Here is a 17,515-nt window from a genome sequence, read left to right as displayed (position 1 = left end):
GACGAACTTTGCTTTTCCTTCGCCATCCACCATGATAGTAAGTTTCCTGAGGCCTCCACAGCCATGTGAAACAGATAATTAAAACCTCTTTTGTATATGAGTTGCCCAGTCTCAAGTAGTATCTTTGTAGCAGTGTGAAAATGGACTAATATAGTAGGGGAACAAGATAGCCTTGTTTCTGGTTTAGCTTCATCTTTGTAGAAAATACACAGTTGTATTACTGTGGCTATACTTCTAAGATTGGTTTTTACATAGAACCTTTTTTCCTATAAGATGTATAGTAATATGAAGGATTACATTAGCTTTACAGATATCCCACAACAATAGATAATATGTGCAAACAGTGAAAAGGAATTATTTTATAGACATTTTGTTGCTATACAGAACATTAGAGATTATTCTGGTTCCAAAATATTCTCATTCTCTTTTTATGTTGTAGATGCAGGGCCTAAGGGGAATGCTCTGGAGGGTGGTGTTGGGGGAAACCCTGTACCAGTTCTAGTGAAACTAGAACTTTAGCCTTGGTCAACTATTTCCGAAGCCAAGCCTTTTGCCTAACCCAGCCATACACACCCTACTTTTTAATAGTGATAAATTATTAATATTTTATGTAAACCATGATTTTCTGAAATTTGATGGCATTTTTTCCATTTGATTGGTTTATGCTCGTATTTTTAATTCACCATGATTTAAAAATAATAAAATCAATATAGCAAACAAAAAAAATGGTAGAATGTGAATGCACAAAGACCTGTGTTTCATCTTTAGAGCCAATTTCTACTTAAAAACTGTACAGAAACAAGGTAGGTTTCAGCAAATCATAGTGTAGTCCCCCACCCCCCAATCCAGGACAGTTTAGACCATTTCAGGTGACCTTCCAGGTGGCCTTCAAGAGAAAAGAAAACCAAGGAGGGAAAGGAGCAAATATATCAGCAGACCTGAGACCTGACTTTGTCTAAAGGATTGAGAGAGCTTTTATGAGACAGCCCTGTTTAAATTACATCAAATCTATTGGTCAAATTGTAAGTACGAATTAGAAAAAGACAGGAGGAATTTTATAAGCAAGAGGAATAACATGTACAAAGGTCCTGAGGCAAAAAAGGAACAAGATGTAAAAAGAAGGCCAGCAGAGCAAGAACAAAGAATAGGCCAACAGTGATGATGAAGATTTCTGGTGAGGTAATCTGGAACTAGATCATAGGAGGCCTGGAGGGCCATGTTAACCCTTTCCTGTTTGCTCCAAAAATACTTGGAGCTACAGCATTTACCCCAAGGTAACTTTGCCACAAAATATCTCACTTTTATTATTATTTTCGCATCACTCTAGTGTATCGACTTAGGAAACAAAATACCTATTCTGTTTATAGTATTCTGTTTTTAGTAGTGGTATTTCAATTCACGAAATACAGTGATTCTCAATTCCTGAAAATGTCAAATCCCAGAAAACATAGCGTTCCTATGTGTGATGTTAACATCTTGAACAGTTGTTGGCCGAAGATTGATTTGATTAATCCAATGTTTGCGAAATAGATGATTCTGAAGATTCAGATGATTCTGATGTTAGTTCTGTTTAGAAATAACTGCAAGAACAGTTTTATATTTTGTTTCACAGTGAAAATCAGTCAGATTTGCTTCAGCCTCAAACAGCATGTTTATGTAAAATTAAACGAGCACTGACAGCATGCTCCACTTTCTGTTCTAAATGGGAAAGGGTTAAAATTTTGAATTTTTTACTAAAACTAATAGAAAACCATTCAAGATAATTAAGGGGTTGCTTAAAAGTAGAGCAGCCGTACAATTTAACATCCAAAACATGAGTCTTTTGAGAATGAAAGAGGGCACTAGTGTTAATTATGTTGGGGAAATGGGCACAAGCTGGGGCTGTTTGGGGCAAACCAGGGCGAGAGTCATTGTTTCTAGGCACCTGTGTGTTTGCTAATCTTCCCTCTGATGCAGTGCCTGGGAGATACATTCTGTGTTCACTGCTGTCTGTCTGTCTGTTTTTTTTCCTTTTTGAGACAGTCTCCCTCTGTTGCTCAGGTTGGAGTGCAGTGGCATGATCTCGGCTCACTGCAAGCTCTGCCTCCGGGGTTCACGCCATTCTCCTGCCTCAGCCTCCTAAGGAGCTGGGACTACAGGCGCCCGCCACCACGCCCGGCTAATTTTTTGTATTTTTAGTAGAGACGGAGTTACACTGTGTTAGCCATGATGGTCTCGATCTCCTGACCTCGTGATCCACCCACCTTGGCTTCCCAAAGTGCTGGGATTACAGGCGTGAGCCACTGTGCCCGACCAGGGCTATTATTTTTGAGCAAATATGGTTTTAACAACATGCCCTCTGGTCTGTGTTGTCTTTGTTCACACTAGGAATTAGTAGCTGTAGTTTCAGTCTGCTGAAGTTTCACTGCTTGTCTTTATTTTTTTTTAAAAAACAGACAGGTGAAGTTCACTTTCTAACCCAGTTTCAAAACAATAAGCCTCGGAGAGAGGATGGGTCACTTGAACCCACTCTACTTGAAATTCTTCTTAGATAAGACATTCAAAAGAGGAAATTATCCTGTCAGTAGCAATATCTCTGAAGTAAAAGATATCCTAAGGATTTACTTTGAAATCTGTAGATGTGCATTCTGCCTGAGGCAAATCTGAGGTTTATGATGAGAAGAATGTTTTGATGGACTAGCCAAACAGAATAACAGAATGTTAGGTAAGCAAGAAATAGTCATTAGGACATGGTATCTTCATTATTTCTGTCCTCTTATTTCAACAAAGTGTCTAGCCTGCTGGGATAAGGACTCAATAAATATATATTGAATAAATTAATACATCATAAATTTTAAATTAATGAGTAATTACTGCATATGTCTCGAATCCAGGGACTCCTCGGAATTGATTTTCAATTAAGTCATCTTTTACCTATTTTTGAATTTTATAAAAGGCGGAAGACAATGTAGTATTCTGAGTGAATGAGTTACCCTACTGTGTCGTTTGACAGGTATACAACTGGCACTCTGAATTGTAGGTTTCACATCCGTGGTTTCAGCCAACCATTGATCAGAAATATTCAGAAAAAAAATAAAAAATAACAATACTACAATACAAATAACACACATTTTAAAAGCAATACAGTATAATAACTATTTACATAGTATTAACGTTGCACTGGGTATTTGAAGTAACCTAGAGACGATTGAAAGTATAGGGAGGATGTGGGTAGGTTATGTCCAAGTACTCTGCCCTTTTGAAGCAGAGATTTGAGCATCCTGGATTTGGCTATCTGTAGGGTATCCCAGAACCAATCTTCCACAGATGCCAAGGGACAACTATGAAAAATATTTATAACATAAAACCCTAAACTTTCTACTTTGGTTTATCAAGATCACATGTTTGAGTGCGTGAATGAGATTCTTCGTGACTTAGTTAATTCAAAAATATTAAGATCACTGACTGGCTTAACAGAGAACAATGGTTTGTTCTTTCATGAATAGTAATAGAGTGTTATTGACAGACATAATGTATTACTGTATTTTGAATTATGTTACAATTGCTGTAACAATATATTGACTATACTCAGGTAGCTCCGGAAGCTTCTGTTGCCAGGGCTTAGATTTTGGGGGAACCTATTGTTCTTCCACCTTTGGTTAAATTCTCAAGCTTCACAGTGGTTTCTATTACAAAGAAAAGTTCATGTAGATACATGAATTTTAGGTAAGCATATTATGCGGCAAATTTTACCCCAGGGAACATTGGTGTAGAAGACATTACAGTAATTTTCCATCATGGAGCTGTACAATAACGTGGATTACGGGAAACAAACATGCAGAATTTTTTTTTTTTTAATGCTGTTTCCTGGGAGATTTTCCCAGGGGCCAGGAGACCTATGCTGCTCTTTGTGGAGCCACTGCATTTTCTAATACTACATACTCTCAGCCAGAGTCCCTTATTCATTAATTGAGCATGTCCTGAGAAACGACATAAATAGCTGTACCTCATATGCTTCAAAAAGGATGACATCATTATGAGGTTAAAGGAATGACAATGCCATCCTTTGCCTTGTTTAGATGATGGACTAGTCATTGTAATGTTTTTCTCTCACTGTAGCCAAATCATTACATCAGTCACTTTCTATAACCGTGGCCAAATCACTGGATCATTCATTTACTTAAATTGGATCTATGTGAAACGAAATGATAGATTCTTGGGTCATTGTTTTTATAAATAAAATTCTCATTGCTTTGAGCTCATCTCTGTGTTCTAACAAAAAATTGTTTCTCTCCCCAAGTCATATAGTTCAATTATGACTACTAACAGCAATTTAAATAGCATTTTAACAAAATAGCCTCGGCTTTTATTACATACAACAAGGGCACTTCTGAAGTAAATCTCTCTGGTTAACAGCTGTCAACTATCAGTGAGCTATAGGTAATTAAATTTGAAGATGCTTTATGGCTCGGAAAACCAGATAAAAATCCCTGGACCAGAAAGGCCTTAAGTTGATGTAGCTGTTGCTCCCTGCCGTATTTGAATTAATGCGATAGATTGACGATTTTCTGTTCTTTTTTTTTTTTTTTTTTTTTTTTTTTTGAGACAGAGTCTCACTCTGTCACCCCAGGCTGGAGTGCAGTGGTGCAATCTCGGCTCACTGTAACCTCCGCCTCCCAGGTTCAAGCGATTCTCCTGCTTCAGCAGGAGAATTGAGGCTGTTCTGCCTCAGCCTCCTGAGTAGCTGGGATTACAGGCGCCTGCCACCACACCCGGCTAATTTTTGTATTTTCAGTAGAGACAGAGTTTCACCATGTTGGTCAGGCTGATCTCGATCTCCTGATCTCATGATCAGCCCGCCTCTGCCTCCCAAAGTGCTGTGATTACAGGTGTGAGCCACCATGCCTGGCCTGGATTGCCGATTTTCTAATGAAACAGGTAAAGAGGAGAACTGAAATTGTTTGCTTGTTACTTGCAAATAAAATTTAGTTGAGCCTATTTTTCCAGCTGAGATCATACTCTTGGTTTTATTTCAGTACAGATTAGAAAAAGAAGGGGAAAAGAAAAAATAATGTGTTGGAAAAAACATCAAAACTAAACTTTCCTCATGAGAGAAAGTGTGAGAAAGTGGTGGTAGGCATTGTGGACCCTCAAAAGATATATCAGTTAGTATTTATCTCTACAACAGAAAAGAAAACCTCAATTCAAGGTGCCTAAAACTGCAAGGATTTATTTTTATTTCATATAACAGAATATTCCATTAATAATGGAATTCCTGTTAATTCAGTGACTCAATAATTTCTTAAAAGATCCAGATTGTTTTCTACATTTCTGCTTGCCATTCTCAGCAAGCAACTTTCTTGGTAGATGCAATTGCTGCAAGCATCATATACTCACATACCAATGTCCAGAGGCAGAAAAATAAATCACCTCTTCTTTTCTGTGTGCCAGTTTTTAAGACTCAATAACCCTTTTTGTCAGTAGCCATGCAGAAGCCCTCCCTCCAGAGTTCACTGGCTAAAGTTGTTCATATGGCTGTATTAAAACACTCGCTGGCTAGAAGAATGGGGCCAGTATGGTTGTCATTGAACAGCCCTGTCAAGGTGGGAGAAAAGAATAGTATCTATTAGATAGATAATCAACAGTGTCTCTTGATGAAAGGAGCATATATTGATCCTCTACTGTGGGCTGGTGGAACAGACTTTGAACTTGGTATTATTATTGCCAATGTATAGATGAGAAAATTAAAACAGAAATGAGCTAGTTTTCCCAAAATAATAGACTTAGTGAGTGATGAAACTGAAATTCAACTCAGAACTGTGACACCAATTGAGTACTCTCTTCCCAATGTCAAACTGATTCCTGTACATCATGAATCACCTTCCGGCTCCCTTTTTGTATCTAACAACCAACTGATCTCTATGCTTTGCTTTGCTTTTTAGATACACTGTTTCTCAGAGAGTGTATCTACTCTCAGAATTCCACATAATCATCCATGAAAATAACTGAACATCGCTACCTGAAGATTTGCTCTTTGGAATGGCAAAATTAAATTCATTATCTAATTCTGCATTCTTGTGGAACATTTCTGCTTTGATTTGAATGTAATTTAACCTGTCCATACCTAAGTACTTTCTCTGTCAGATATATCTCCTTTTCAGATCTCCCAAAAGTTGTAAGGGCATATTCATTTCTCCTATACTTAGCTTACAATGTTAAGGGGAATTTACCCCAATCTTCCCTCTACCCCTAGCCAAAACTTACATCAAGTCATTCCAAATTCTTTGTTTTAGGTGTTTCTCACATCAGTTTTTCTTTTCCATTTTAGCATATCAGATGTTCATCAATATAGTATCTCAACTACTAGAACAGTGTCTTTTAGTCTTTTCAGCTTATATACTTAAAAAATTACCCTGCATGCTCAAATTATTTTCCTTAAAAAAATGCCTTATTTTGCCGGGCGCAGTGGCTCAAGCCTGTAATCCCAGCACTTTGGGAGGCCGAGACGGGCGGATCACGAGGTCAGGAGATCAAGACCATCCTGGCTAACACGGTGAAACCCCGTCTCTACTAAAAATATACAAAAATCTAGCCGGGCGAGGTGGCGGGCGCCTGTAGTCCCAGCTACTGCGGAGGCTGAGGCAGGAGAATGGCGTAAACTCGGGAGGCGGAGCTTGCAGTGAGCTGAGATCCGGCCACTGCACTCCAGCCCGGGCGACAGAGCGAGACTCCGTCTCAAAAAAAAAAAAAAAAATGCCTTATTTTATTATTGTGTTCTCCTGATTAATTTGAGTAGATTCTACTTGTAAAAAAATAAATATTGAATATATTAATATTAACTCTAAAGCAGGCATTCTAGTCATTTTTTTCTTCCCTGCATAAGAAATTGCTCAGACTTTTCTTGCTGAAGATTGATGTCTTGCCCCAAATTATAATAATAGGTAACCCATGTAACCAACATCACTGTAGCTCAGGGACTCTTTTTAGAACTTAATGTATATTAAACTTAATGTATATTAAACTTGACTTAATGTATATTAAACTTAATGTATATTAAACTTAATGTATATTAAACCTCTTGATTGTTTTTTCCAACATAAAAAAATCCTGTATTTTACTATTGTTGTACGAACAGTAAATTTGAGGCTATAAGATTATGTCTTAATAATTTTATGGATTTAGCTCCCAAAATTTTAAAAAAGTAGGAAAACATATTTTATCTAAATTCATATTTTCTTAAAATCCAGATCTAAACTTAATAACAATAATTATAATTTATTGAATACTATCTCTTCTCACTCATTTCACATATTTATATGTGTCAATTAAATTGATTTCCATGGGAACTCTTGGTAGAAGGTACTTTTTTTTTTTTTATAAATGAGGAAATTAAAGCACAGAGAGGTTAAGTAACTTGTTCAGTATCACAGGAAGTTTGGCAACAGCACCTGGTTTCATTATCACTCTTATTCTTCCAGGAATTTTCACATTATTGGCTAAAACTACTTGCAGGATATTATGGCAGACATTCTGAACAAATGTGCCCAGAAAATAGGTTAAATTTGTGACTTCTGTATCTTCTCATATGGGCTATGGCCCAAGTACTCATAGAATATAGTCCATAACTTTCTGTAAGAATTTGTGTCATTTTAAATCAAACTGCATTTAAGTCAAACTGCAGCTCTATCAAATTTTTTAGAAATGTGTTTGTAATTCAACGCCTAAAAATCTAGAAACAGTTCATCATGGAAGCAGTAATCTCAGAAAGTAGTCTCTTTCTTAGAGTTTGTCATTCTTCAGATTATAATCAAAAGAACAAAGAAATCCTGAACCATTTCAATAGAAAGGTCTAAAGTTCCGCTCCTTCAGAGGAGCGTTTTGACTGGAGAATGTATCATGAATGTCACGATACATTCATTACCTTCAAAGGCACTTAGGCAATGTGAAAGAAGCTAAATGAGTGTGAGTCACTAATCATTGAGGATACTGAAAATATGAACATTTAGATACCTGAAAATTCATATATTTTCCTTAGATATATGCATAGTTATTCTGCTAAAAATAACATCGCCTCTTGAAAGTACGTCTACTTTCAAGTAATTTATAGAAAAAAAGTTGGACTAACTAGAATTATGTTGGGATGTAAGGCAAATATTTGTAGTAGAAAATAGCAATCCTAAAATGATGAATAAACAGAGTCCAAGAATAAAACATTAATAAAGGATAAGAAGACAATCACACTGCTATTGGTTTTGTTTTCTGTTCAATCTGCTCACTGTATTTTTTTCTTTTTGGTTTTAAGCTGATGATGTCCAGTAATAAAACAGAGTTGAGATTATTGCAAACGTGACTGATTTTGTAATCATATATTATTACCATAAACTTTAACATTGCACTTACTGATTTATGTTTTACTTCAGCATAAATATAATGAATTAAAATGCCCATTAGCATAACTTTTTTTTGGGAGGGGGCCAGGGTCTCTCACTCACTTGCCGGAGCTGATGTGCAGCAGCACGATCATAGCTGACGGTAACTTCGAATTTCTGGGCTCAAGAGATCCTCCCACCTCAGTCTCCAAAGTATCTGGGACTACAGGCACACACGACCATGCCCAGTTAATTTTTCAAAAAAATTTTTGTAGAGACAAGGTCTCACTATGTTGCTCAGGCTGGCCTTGAACCCCTGGCTTCAGGTGACCATTGTACCTTTGCTTCCCAAAGTGCTGAGATTACAGGGAACTAGCCCATAACTCTATTTTAAAATTAATTTCTTACTGTAGAAGGAAATGTACCTTGACTTTTTTTGGTAAATATTTGCATAATAGTTTTTATTAAAATAATAGAATTATAGAACCAGGATGCTCTATCTATACTTGTGCTGTTCACTCTTTCAGAACTTCGAGAAACCAAGACCTCTGAATACTTCAGCCTTTCCCATCACCCTTTAGACTACAGGATTTTATTAATGGATGAAGATCAGGACCGGATATATGTGGGAAGCAAAGATCATATTCTTTCCCTGAATATTAACAATATAAGTCAAGAACCTTTGAGTGTAAGTTTATCCTTTTCACGAGGACAGTGTCCACCTTTTGAGTGTCTCTTTTTTAAAAAGCATTAAGTAAAAAATAATACACACTTTATTAGAGCAATAGAAAATACTGGTCCCATGTTACTATGAAAGTTAGTACTTTTTCATGGACTGAAAAGATACTAAGGTCAGTTCTCCTCGTCTAGTTCCATAGTTTTTAACAATTCAAAACCCAGAGCTAACTGAGAAAATACCACCTGTGTATAAATATATAAAGAAAGAGAAAAGGGAGTATAGAGTAGTGCATGAAAGAAATGGTCAGCGAAAAGGAACATCTACTTTGTCATCTCCGTGTAACCCATGAAGGGCCTGAAAGGAAAACAGCTATTAAATACGCTGTTACTTGATCCAGTGTGGCCTATATTTGTCATTCCATTTCACAAGGAAATAAAATTGAGCTTCACTGGAGTAAAGAAATACAAGTAGATTAGTTATAAATTTATTACAACAAGGAGAATTCCGCATTTGCAGAAGTGTTAACATAGGCAATGGACTGACAGCTAAATTAATGATTATTGCCAGACTGGACCCAAGGCTGCAACTGCTTAGAATACTAGCACAGTATTTCAGAGAGAGAGAGAGAATCTCTTGGATTTCACCCAAGTTATTTTAGCTATTGAAGTACCTAGGGGCCCATCTTATGTAAATCTAGCCTGGCTGTATGATTTACCAAAAATAATACTAACTGAGAAAGATATGTAAATGTAAATTTATTGTCATATAAGCAGTTAGGAAAAGTGTACTATGTCAGAAGGAGTGAAAAATTATATCGTTCACATTTATGTTAATAATTATTTTAATATACAATCAGTAAATGAACACATGTTATTGAAAAGCATTTGTGAAAGGAAACACTGATGGAAGAAATAAAAAGTAATTGTAAGTGTTAAACTAATAGAATATTAATGAATTCATAAAAGAGAGAATTTTAAAGTTTTAGTATAGGATCACCTTAAATAAATCTGTTAACAAAAAGTAAATGAAGAGTACTGGGCTGTCATATGTCCAAGTGAGATTATGCAACCTTTATTTTTCTTTCTGAGCAGGTTTTCTGGCCAGCATCTACAATCAAAGTTGAAGAATGCAAAATGGCTGGCAAAGATCCCACAGTAAGTGTTTTAAAAAAAAAACAAACCACTAACTTAAATATTTGGTTTTCGAATCCATGTACTTTGAGGGAAGCCAAAAATGAGACAAAGGATGGTGGTGTTTTAAATTTTTGGCTGGACACAGGCTGAACACCTAAACATTGAGGAGACTGCAACTCTCGGGCTCTCTGTCACTTCAGAATTCCTAACTGGGTAAAAATTGCTTGCCGTGCTTTCATTATTTCATTCAGATACATTTCATGATGGATTTCAGTAATAACCTCTGTTGCTAGTGGATCCAACCTGCAGAATTCTCAGCAGGCTCCTGAAACGATGATAATGCAAGTGTCTGGAGCAGCTCCCAGATACCCTGTGGGCTTTTCCAAACAAAGATTCTTGGCAAAAGGGTAGTGGTTAGCCAGCAAATTCCATAAATATAAATCACCGGTGATAAATGGTACCTCTGTTAATTAAAAATAGCCACAGAAACAGCAATAGAGACAGATATAAGTATCAATAAATGTTCAGTATGCAACACTTGTGCAAATTGTATTCCTCTAGGTGAGATTCAAAATAAAGAATCAAGGAAGAAATCTGTATTGATTTCTACAAATGACTGCTGAAAGTAGTACATTGTTACTCTTGAATATTCTAAAACAATACGTGGAGCAGATCTTTAATGTGTACTCGTCATTTAATGTTTATAAGGGAGCATATATGTCATCTCACCATTTTGCCTCAAATAATGAAAATGTAATAGAGCCAAGCATCAAAATCACCCTCTCTTTCAAAAATAGTTTGATCAAGAGGTTTCTTTCTTCATTCATTCCTTCCATTATTTGCTCAATAAATACTGATTCAGCACCTGTTACATATCTAGCACAGAGCTAGTTGCTAAAGACATAGTTGGTGCAAAGACAGAAATAGTTCTAACTCCAGTCAACTTTATTATCTTGTTAGAAAAGTCAGCCATAATCAAATGAGCATGGAAATACAAACTAATTTAGAAATAAGCTAGAAATATGGTAATCGTGTGGACAGACTAGTGGGTATGTACACATACATTCAGGTCTCAGGTCATAACAAGTAATAGACCACCTTAGGGTTAAAAAAATGTTGTCTAAGCGTTTATTTTGTGGTAGGGTCAAGAGCCACTGATTTCAGGAGTGAAGACTATGCCCTGAGTCTTGGAAGTAGAGATGGATCAGACAAGACCAAACATGGGAAAAATACTAATCCTGTGGAAAGTGGAAATATGGGATTGAGGAAATGAAACATTTATTTTCATTGACTCCTAACAGCCCCAGGTGTAAAGTTGCAAAAATTTTTGGCTCAATGCAGGGCCATGGAAGACTCTGGAGGGTAGGATATCTGGCCTTAACTAAAGGGTTCTTGGAGTGATTTATCCAATAAGAAAAATTTAAAAGTGGGCAGGAGAAATTTGCAGGGGCATATCTGCTATCCAAGGGACCTGTTAGACCACACACAATCTTGGAGGGAAAATCCAGAAAAATGTAGAAAAAACACTTAAATACATTACGACGACGTTCCGGGAAACCAATGGTAGAATGAAGCATAATGTTGCAGAGAATGATGTTTTGTCACCTGAGGCTATTATTTTAATAATTGTGAATGAATTAAACTATTTTCTTTTATCTCTAATGGGATTTTTTCCCATTGATGTGTGTCTGATCATGCCTTGCCTTTTGCCACAATAATATCCCGTGGCTATAGTTCCTGAATTTCATTGTCCTTTGTTCAAAATGATTTGCAATTCCCATTCATATGAACTGCCACAGGCAGAATGTGCAGAATTTAGGTACCTTTGTACCTTCTATTTCCAAAAATTGCTGTTGAGTTTCTGAAGATTCTTAGACAAGTCATTTGGTTTCTGCTTCCTTTGTCAAAATAGAAACCCTGAGGTTTTTGTTTTGCTTTTGACAATTAAACGTTATTAGATAAAATCTTCAATACATGCTGACATTTTCCCATAGTTTTGTCATGCTGTAATTTGTTGATGTTTTTAAATTCTACTATATGGCCGGTTGTTATACACAAGGGAAATATCTCATGGAGTGCTCTTTCCTAGGTATTTTTAGGACTCGGCCAGACAGGTTTTGTTTGTCCATACAACATTGTTGAGTCCTGGAAAACACTAATCAAAAAATACATGTTTGGTCTATGCAAGAAAATAATGTCTGACAAATCCATCTCATTTCACACACGTGAAGTACTTACAGAAGTGTCCTTTACTTAGGCTCTGGGGGAAAAAAGGCCTGTGGTAGAAAAATAATGTGAAATAGATCTTTGGAAGTTCTACAGAACAACCTATCCTTTCATTTCTCAATGAAACCACATACTTAAGAACTTCTTAAAACTTGGAATAAATATTATCTAATAACCTAATACTTTTAAAACACAGGAATTGATTATTTTAATTTGCACAAATGATTTAGTTGTTGTGAAGAAGCTGGAGGTGAGTTAGATGGAGTCCTTACGTTTAAGTCTTCACAATGTACTGGAGATGATGAGACATATATACATTAATATTCAGAAAAAATACCCAACATTTAATGGAACAGGCCAGGTCCTGTTGTAAGTGCTTTATTTTAATCCTCATAACAATGCTGAAAGGTGGGCATTATTGTCACCACCTGTATTTTTAAGATAAAATACCTGCATTCCTAAGAAAGCGAGACACTTAAGCTGTGCTGCTGTGAAGTGGGACGGTCTTTGTCTAAGTCACATGCAACTCTGGATTCTGTACCCTTAGCCACTAAAACATGCTACCCTACCAGAGAGCAAATGATAAATGCTAAGGGATACACACAAAGCACATCTGGGATATTTAGGAAAGGTTTGATAGATTTTGTGGTAAATCATATTAGAACTTGTTAACCTTTTATTTCAATGATGTTGAAATTCCAACAAGTTGTACCCTCTCTCTCTTCCAGTGTTTGGTATGTGCTACATGCAGTTGATTCTCTTGTCCTTCAATAATCTTCCCATGTTTTCAGCCTGGGAAACATCTACTCACCCTTTCAGGTCACAGTGCATACAAGCATGGGAAATCGTTGCAACTGATTGTCAGGGTTTGAGGGTAGGACACAGTAGATGCTGAGTTTATTAATGCTTTTAGATTAATTATGTTTGTAGCACATTTATTATGCATATATTTTAGAGGTATATTTTCATTAAGCTAAAACTTTCTGCTTTTAGCTCTGTTAATCATCTAAGCAGAACATAAAGTGGTAGCAATTAATATCCATACTGCCATAACAACTGAAAGCAAAAATAAAACAAGAGTTAAGCATCCCTTAATCCTTCAGATTTTTTGGTTGTATCAAATTTTAATTGACATTATAACAAGATAACAATTATAAGAAGAAAATTTAATGTGATTTAACATTTGATCTTAGGTAATAATATAGCATAATTCTGTAATAAACTAACGTTTTTAAAGAAAATAAATTTTCATGGTGGGAATATAGCTAATTTTCTGCCTCAGCTAAAAAGAATATGACCTGCTTCCCATTTCTCTAACTGCCACTACATACTCACATTCCTACATGCTCCATTTATTTCTAAATGTTAATATTTTATTCATACTCTAAATAAATTGAGGTTAAACAATAGCACATGCTGTCAAACATATCCATGAGATAGGGCTTAATGAATGTACTATGTAAATACTATAGGAGACAGTTGAAAAATTAAGTAGGATTATATGTATTTAGATATATATACATTACATGCACATGGTGTCAAACTTGATTTATTAATTGTAGAATATCAGTTTCCCTATTTCTGTGGCCATACAATCCTAAGCTCCTAAAAATATATATTTTCTTTATCAAAATACCTTGATTAATTTCCCTAGACCAAGAAGGTACAGACCAAGAAGAGGAAAGTATGAAGTATATTTATGTCATTGCAGATTATGGACCATGATGAGTCAATATTTTTAAAGGCCTTTTCACCTGTGCTCCAGGATATATTTTAAAACATATATTTTATATTATAAAAGTAATATATTTTCAATACAACAGTCTTTGAAGACCTAGAAAAGTACAGAGAAAGCAACAGAAAGTAAACCATCTCTTATTAGCTCTTCGACTTTGGAGACTTAAACTTTCTGTGCATCTTGGTTTTCTTATCTGTGAAATGTGCTAATCTGTAGCACTTAACCTTATTGGGTTGTTAAGAGGATTGATGAGTTAATATTTGCAGACAGCTTAGAGCAGTGCATAGTACATAGTTAATGCTGTATCACTGTTAAAGTAAATTGCACTACTGAAACATAATTACTCTTAACAATTCAGGGTATATTCTTCCAGGATTTTGTTATATAGACATAAATGTATATAAAAAATAGAGTTTTATTATATTCTGTATAATGTTAGCAGCCTTATATTTCGTTAACATTGTGCCAGGAAATCATTTCGAAAGAGAATTAAACAATGAAAAGAGAGCATCCATGGTATTTATTTCCACTGAAGGCTCTAAGGCTTCATTCATACTCCAAACTTTTTGTGGATTTTTACTGTGGTCAGGACCTGCACTAAGCTCTATGCAGGACAGATGCCCTGACCATTTCACCGGGTTTATAGACAATATCAATTTTAAAATGCAAATAAAACAAATCTAATATTAGACAGTTGGATGTGTTTATTATGTTCCAGATACTGTTTCTACTGCTTTATTAGTATATTGTCCACAACAAGTATTACCATTGCCATTTTAGAAATGCAAAGATTGAAGCATCCAGAGGCCAAGTAACTGTCTTCAGTTCTGAAAGCCAGTAAAAGATGAAGCCAAAGTTTAAACCTAGGTCATCTGGCTCTGAGATCTGCAGACTTAAATCTACTCGGTCTTCTCTGCAATACTCTCTATTGCCTATCTGAAGACTATGGCAGGATGGGAGACCAACTGTAATTACACTTCTCTTGACTTCGTCACACAGTTATCCTCTAACCCTTCTAGGCACTAGTCCGCAAGTAAATCCTGCACTCTCGTGTCTCTGTTTTCTGTTCATGCTATTTTTTTGTTGAAATGTTGTTTCCTTATTATGCTTTTGCCTGTGAAAATCTCTAAATTATTCTGCAAGACTCAGCTCAAATGTCACCTCTACTAATCTTGACCCCAGATCAGCATTATTTAATGTCTTTCTTTCCTTCTACAATACATTTTTAAAAATACAGTCCTATTGCAGTGTCTACCACAGTCTGATACATTATGCTCTCCTTTCTCTAAAAGCATGTGTTGGTTGAGTCTATTCATTCCAGTGTTGCTAGTACCATATGCAGTGCCTTGCATAGAATGACTTCAGCACATGTTTGCAGGATGGAATTGACACTATTGCAGTAGTCTAGGTCAGAAACGAAGGCAGCACAATGGAAATGGAAAGGACCAAGATAATCATTTTCAATAATTAACTCATCTGAATTGTTTTTCCTTTTGTAGTCTTGTGTGTGGGGAGGGGTAGGGAGCACACTGAGCAACAGATAGTGTGGGAATCTGTTAATTGCTAATCAGCTTCCTATAGAAAAGCTGCACAGTGGAGAGTGGCTGTGGTTCAAGTCCCAGTTTAGTTACTTATTGAAACTAGAACTCTTTAACCTCTCTGGGATTCAATTTCCTCATCACTAAAATGGAGTATTAATAACTTGGTGCATTGTTATGAGAATTAAACAGTCTACATAAAAGGATTAAGAGCTCTGTGAATATTAATAAATGTTATAAAAACTAAAAAGTTATATCAGTATTAACTTATGAAAACAACTGTGCATCCTGGCTAACATGATGAAACCCCGTCTCTACTAAAAACACAAAAAATTAGCCGGGCGTGGTGGCACATGCCTGTAGTCCTAGCTACTCGGGATGTACAGGAGACTCGCTTGAACCCAGGAAGCAGAGGTTGCAGTGAGCCGAGATTGTGCCACTGCACTCCAGCCTGGGCGGCAGAGAGACATTCAGTCCCCACCCCACCCCGCAGGAAACAACTGTGGACTTCTCATCCAATGACAAATTATAAAGCAGCTAAAAGTACAGGATTCAATGTTAGAGATGTATGTGTTTGTAAATCTGCTTTAGTTACTACCTATATGATCTCAGACAGGTTATTTTTTAAAAAGCTCTAAAGTTTATTTTCTAAAAGGAACTGAGTTACGGTAAAACCTGAATGAATATGGTAAAACCTTACAGTACCTAAGTAGCATACAGTAAGTTTTAAATAAATGTCAGCTCTAAAGGTAAAAATCAAACTTTCTGGAGGTAAAAATCAAAGGTAAAATATACAATATGATTATTTCACAGTATAGGATGTAATAAACTCTAAATAAATATTAGTCATAATAAGCAGATAGATACATGCAATGAGTATAGTGCATTTGAAATATAAAAGAAATGTTATTGACTTCTTTCATTTTACCAATACCAGTAATTCATGAAAGTACATTGACATCCATAAGACCCAAGATGAGAGAGACATAACCTGTTACTAAAGGAATTGGATTGAATTATTTATATCTTATGGGGAAATATTGAAATATTGTATACAGAATCCCAGAATGACTAAATATAAATGTGAAAAAATATGCATGTGTCTCATTCATAGATTCCCTTTACATAGACACATTATAAACATACCGTATTTCATCTGTGCTTTTTCTTCGGAAACATGTTATCTGTAGTTATGTAATCAAATTCCAGATACCTCTATAAACAGGTGTCAAGATAAAATGACACTGTGTATTTAACAAAAGTCCTTAATGTCTTAAAAATAAAGTATATGGTCTGGTCTGTAAGGATTAATTTATTTGACTACAGAGTTAATGATTGATTATTTAATAATAAAAATGTATCATAGAAACATCTGTATAAAATTACTGCATAAGAAAAAAAGCATATATTTGCTGGCAAATAATAATGAATATAAAAGGAAAAATGATGGAAAATGTAAAATAATACTCATTTTAATTTTAACTTCTATTTTAGCAACGTTTATTTTGTTTTAGTTTTTCAATAATATAAATAATAGATATGCTTTATTAAAAAATAGGAGAGGCTGGGCGTGGTGGCTCACACCTGTAATCCCAGCACTTTGGGAGGCAAGGCGAGTGGATCATGAGGTCAGGAGATCAAGACCATCCTGGCTAACACGGTGAAACCCCCGTCTCTACTAAAAACACACACACACAAAAATTAGCCGGGCATGGTGGCACGTGCCTGTAATCCCAGCTACTCGGGAGGCTGAGGCAGGAGAATCACTTGAACCCTGGAGGCGGAGGTTGCAGTGAGCTGAGATTGTGCCACTGCCCTCCAGCCTGAGCAACAGAGCAAGACTCTGTCTCAAA

The 17,515-nt window shown here is 35.9% G+C and overlaps 1 protein-coding gene across 1 annotated transcript in view; it reads left to right on the top strand.

The window, feature by feature from the left end:
* SEMA3C (semaphorin 3C) overlaps positions 1-17,515 on the top strand; it is a 184,454-nt gene that overhangs the window by 81,251 nt on the left and 85,688 nt on the right. The window contains exons 2-3 of the mRNA XM_017880432.1: positions 8,876-9,036; positions 10,119-10,181. Of these exons, the coding sequence (XP_017735921.1) occupies positions 8,876-9,036; positions 10,119-10,181 (224 nt within the window). The remainder of the gene's footprint in view (positions 1-8,875; positions 9,037-10,118; positions 10,182-17,515) is intronic.

Source organism: Rhinopithecus bieti, unplaced genomic scaffold (genome assembly GCF_001698545.2).
Source record: "Rhinopithecus bieti isolate Rb0 unplaced genomic scaffold, ASM169854v2 scaffold_11291, whole genome shotgun sequence".
Lineage (NCBI taxonomy): Eukaryota > Metazoa > Chordata > Mammalia > Primates > Cercopithecidae > Rhinopithecus > Rhinopithecus bieti.
The sequence above is the reverse complement of the archived record's forward strand: the minus strand, read 5'-3'. Positions and strand labels throughout refer to the sequence as shown.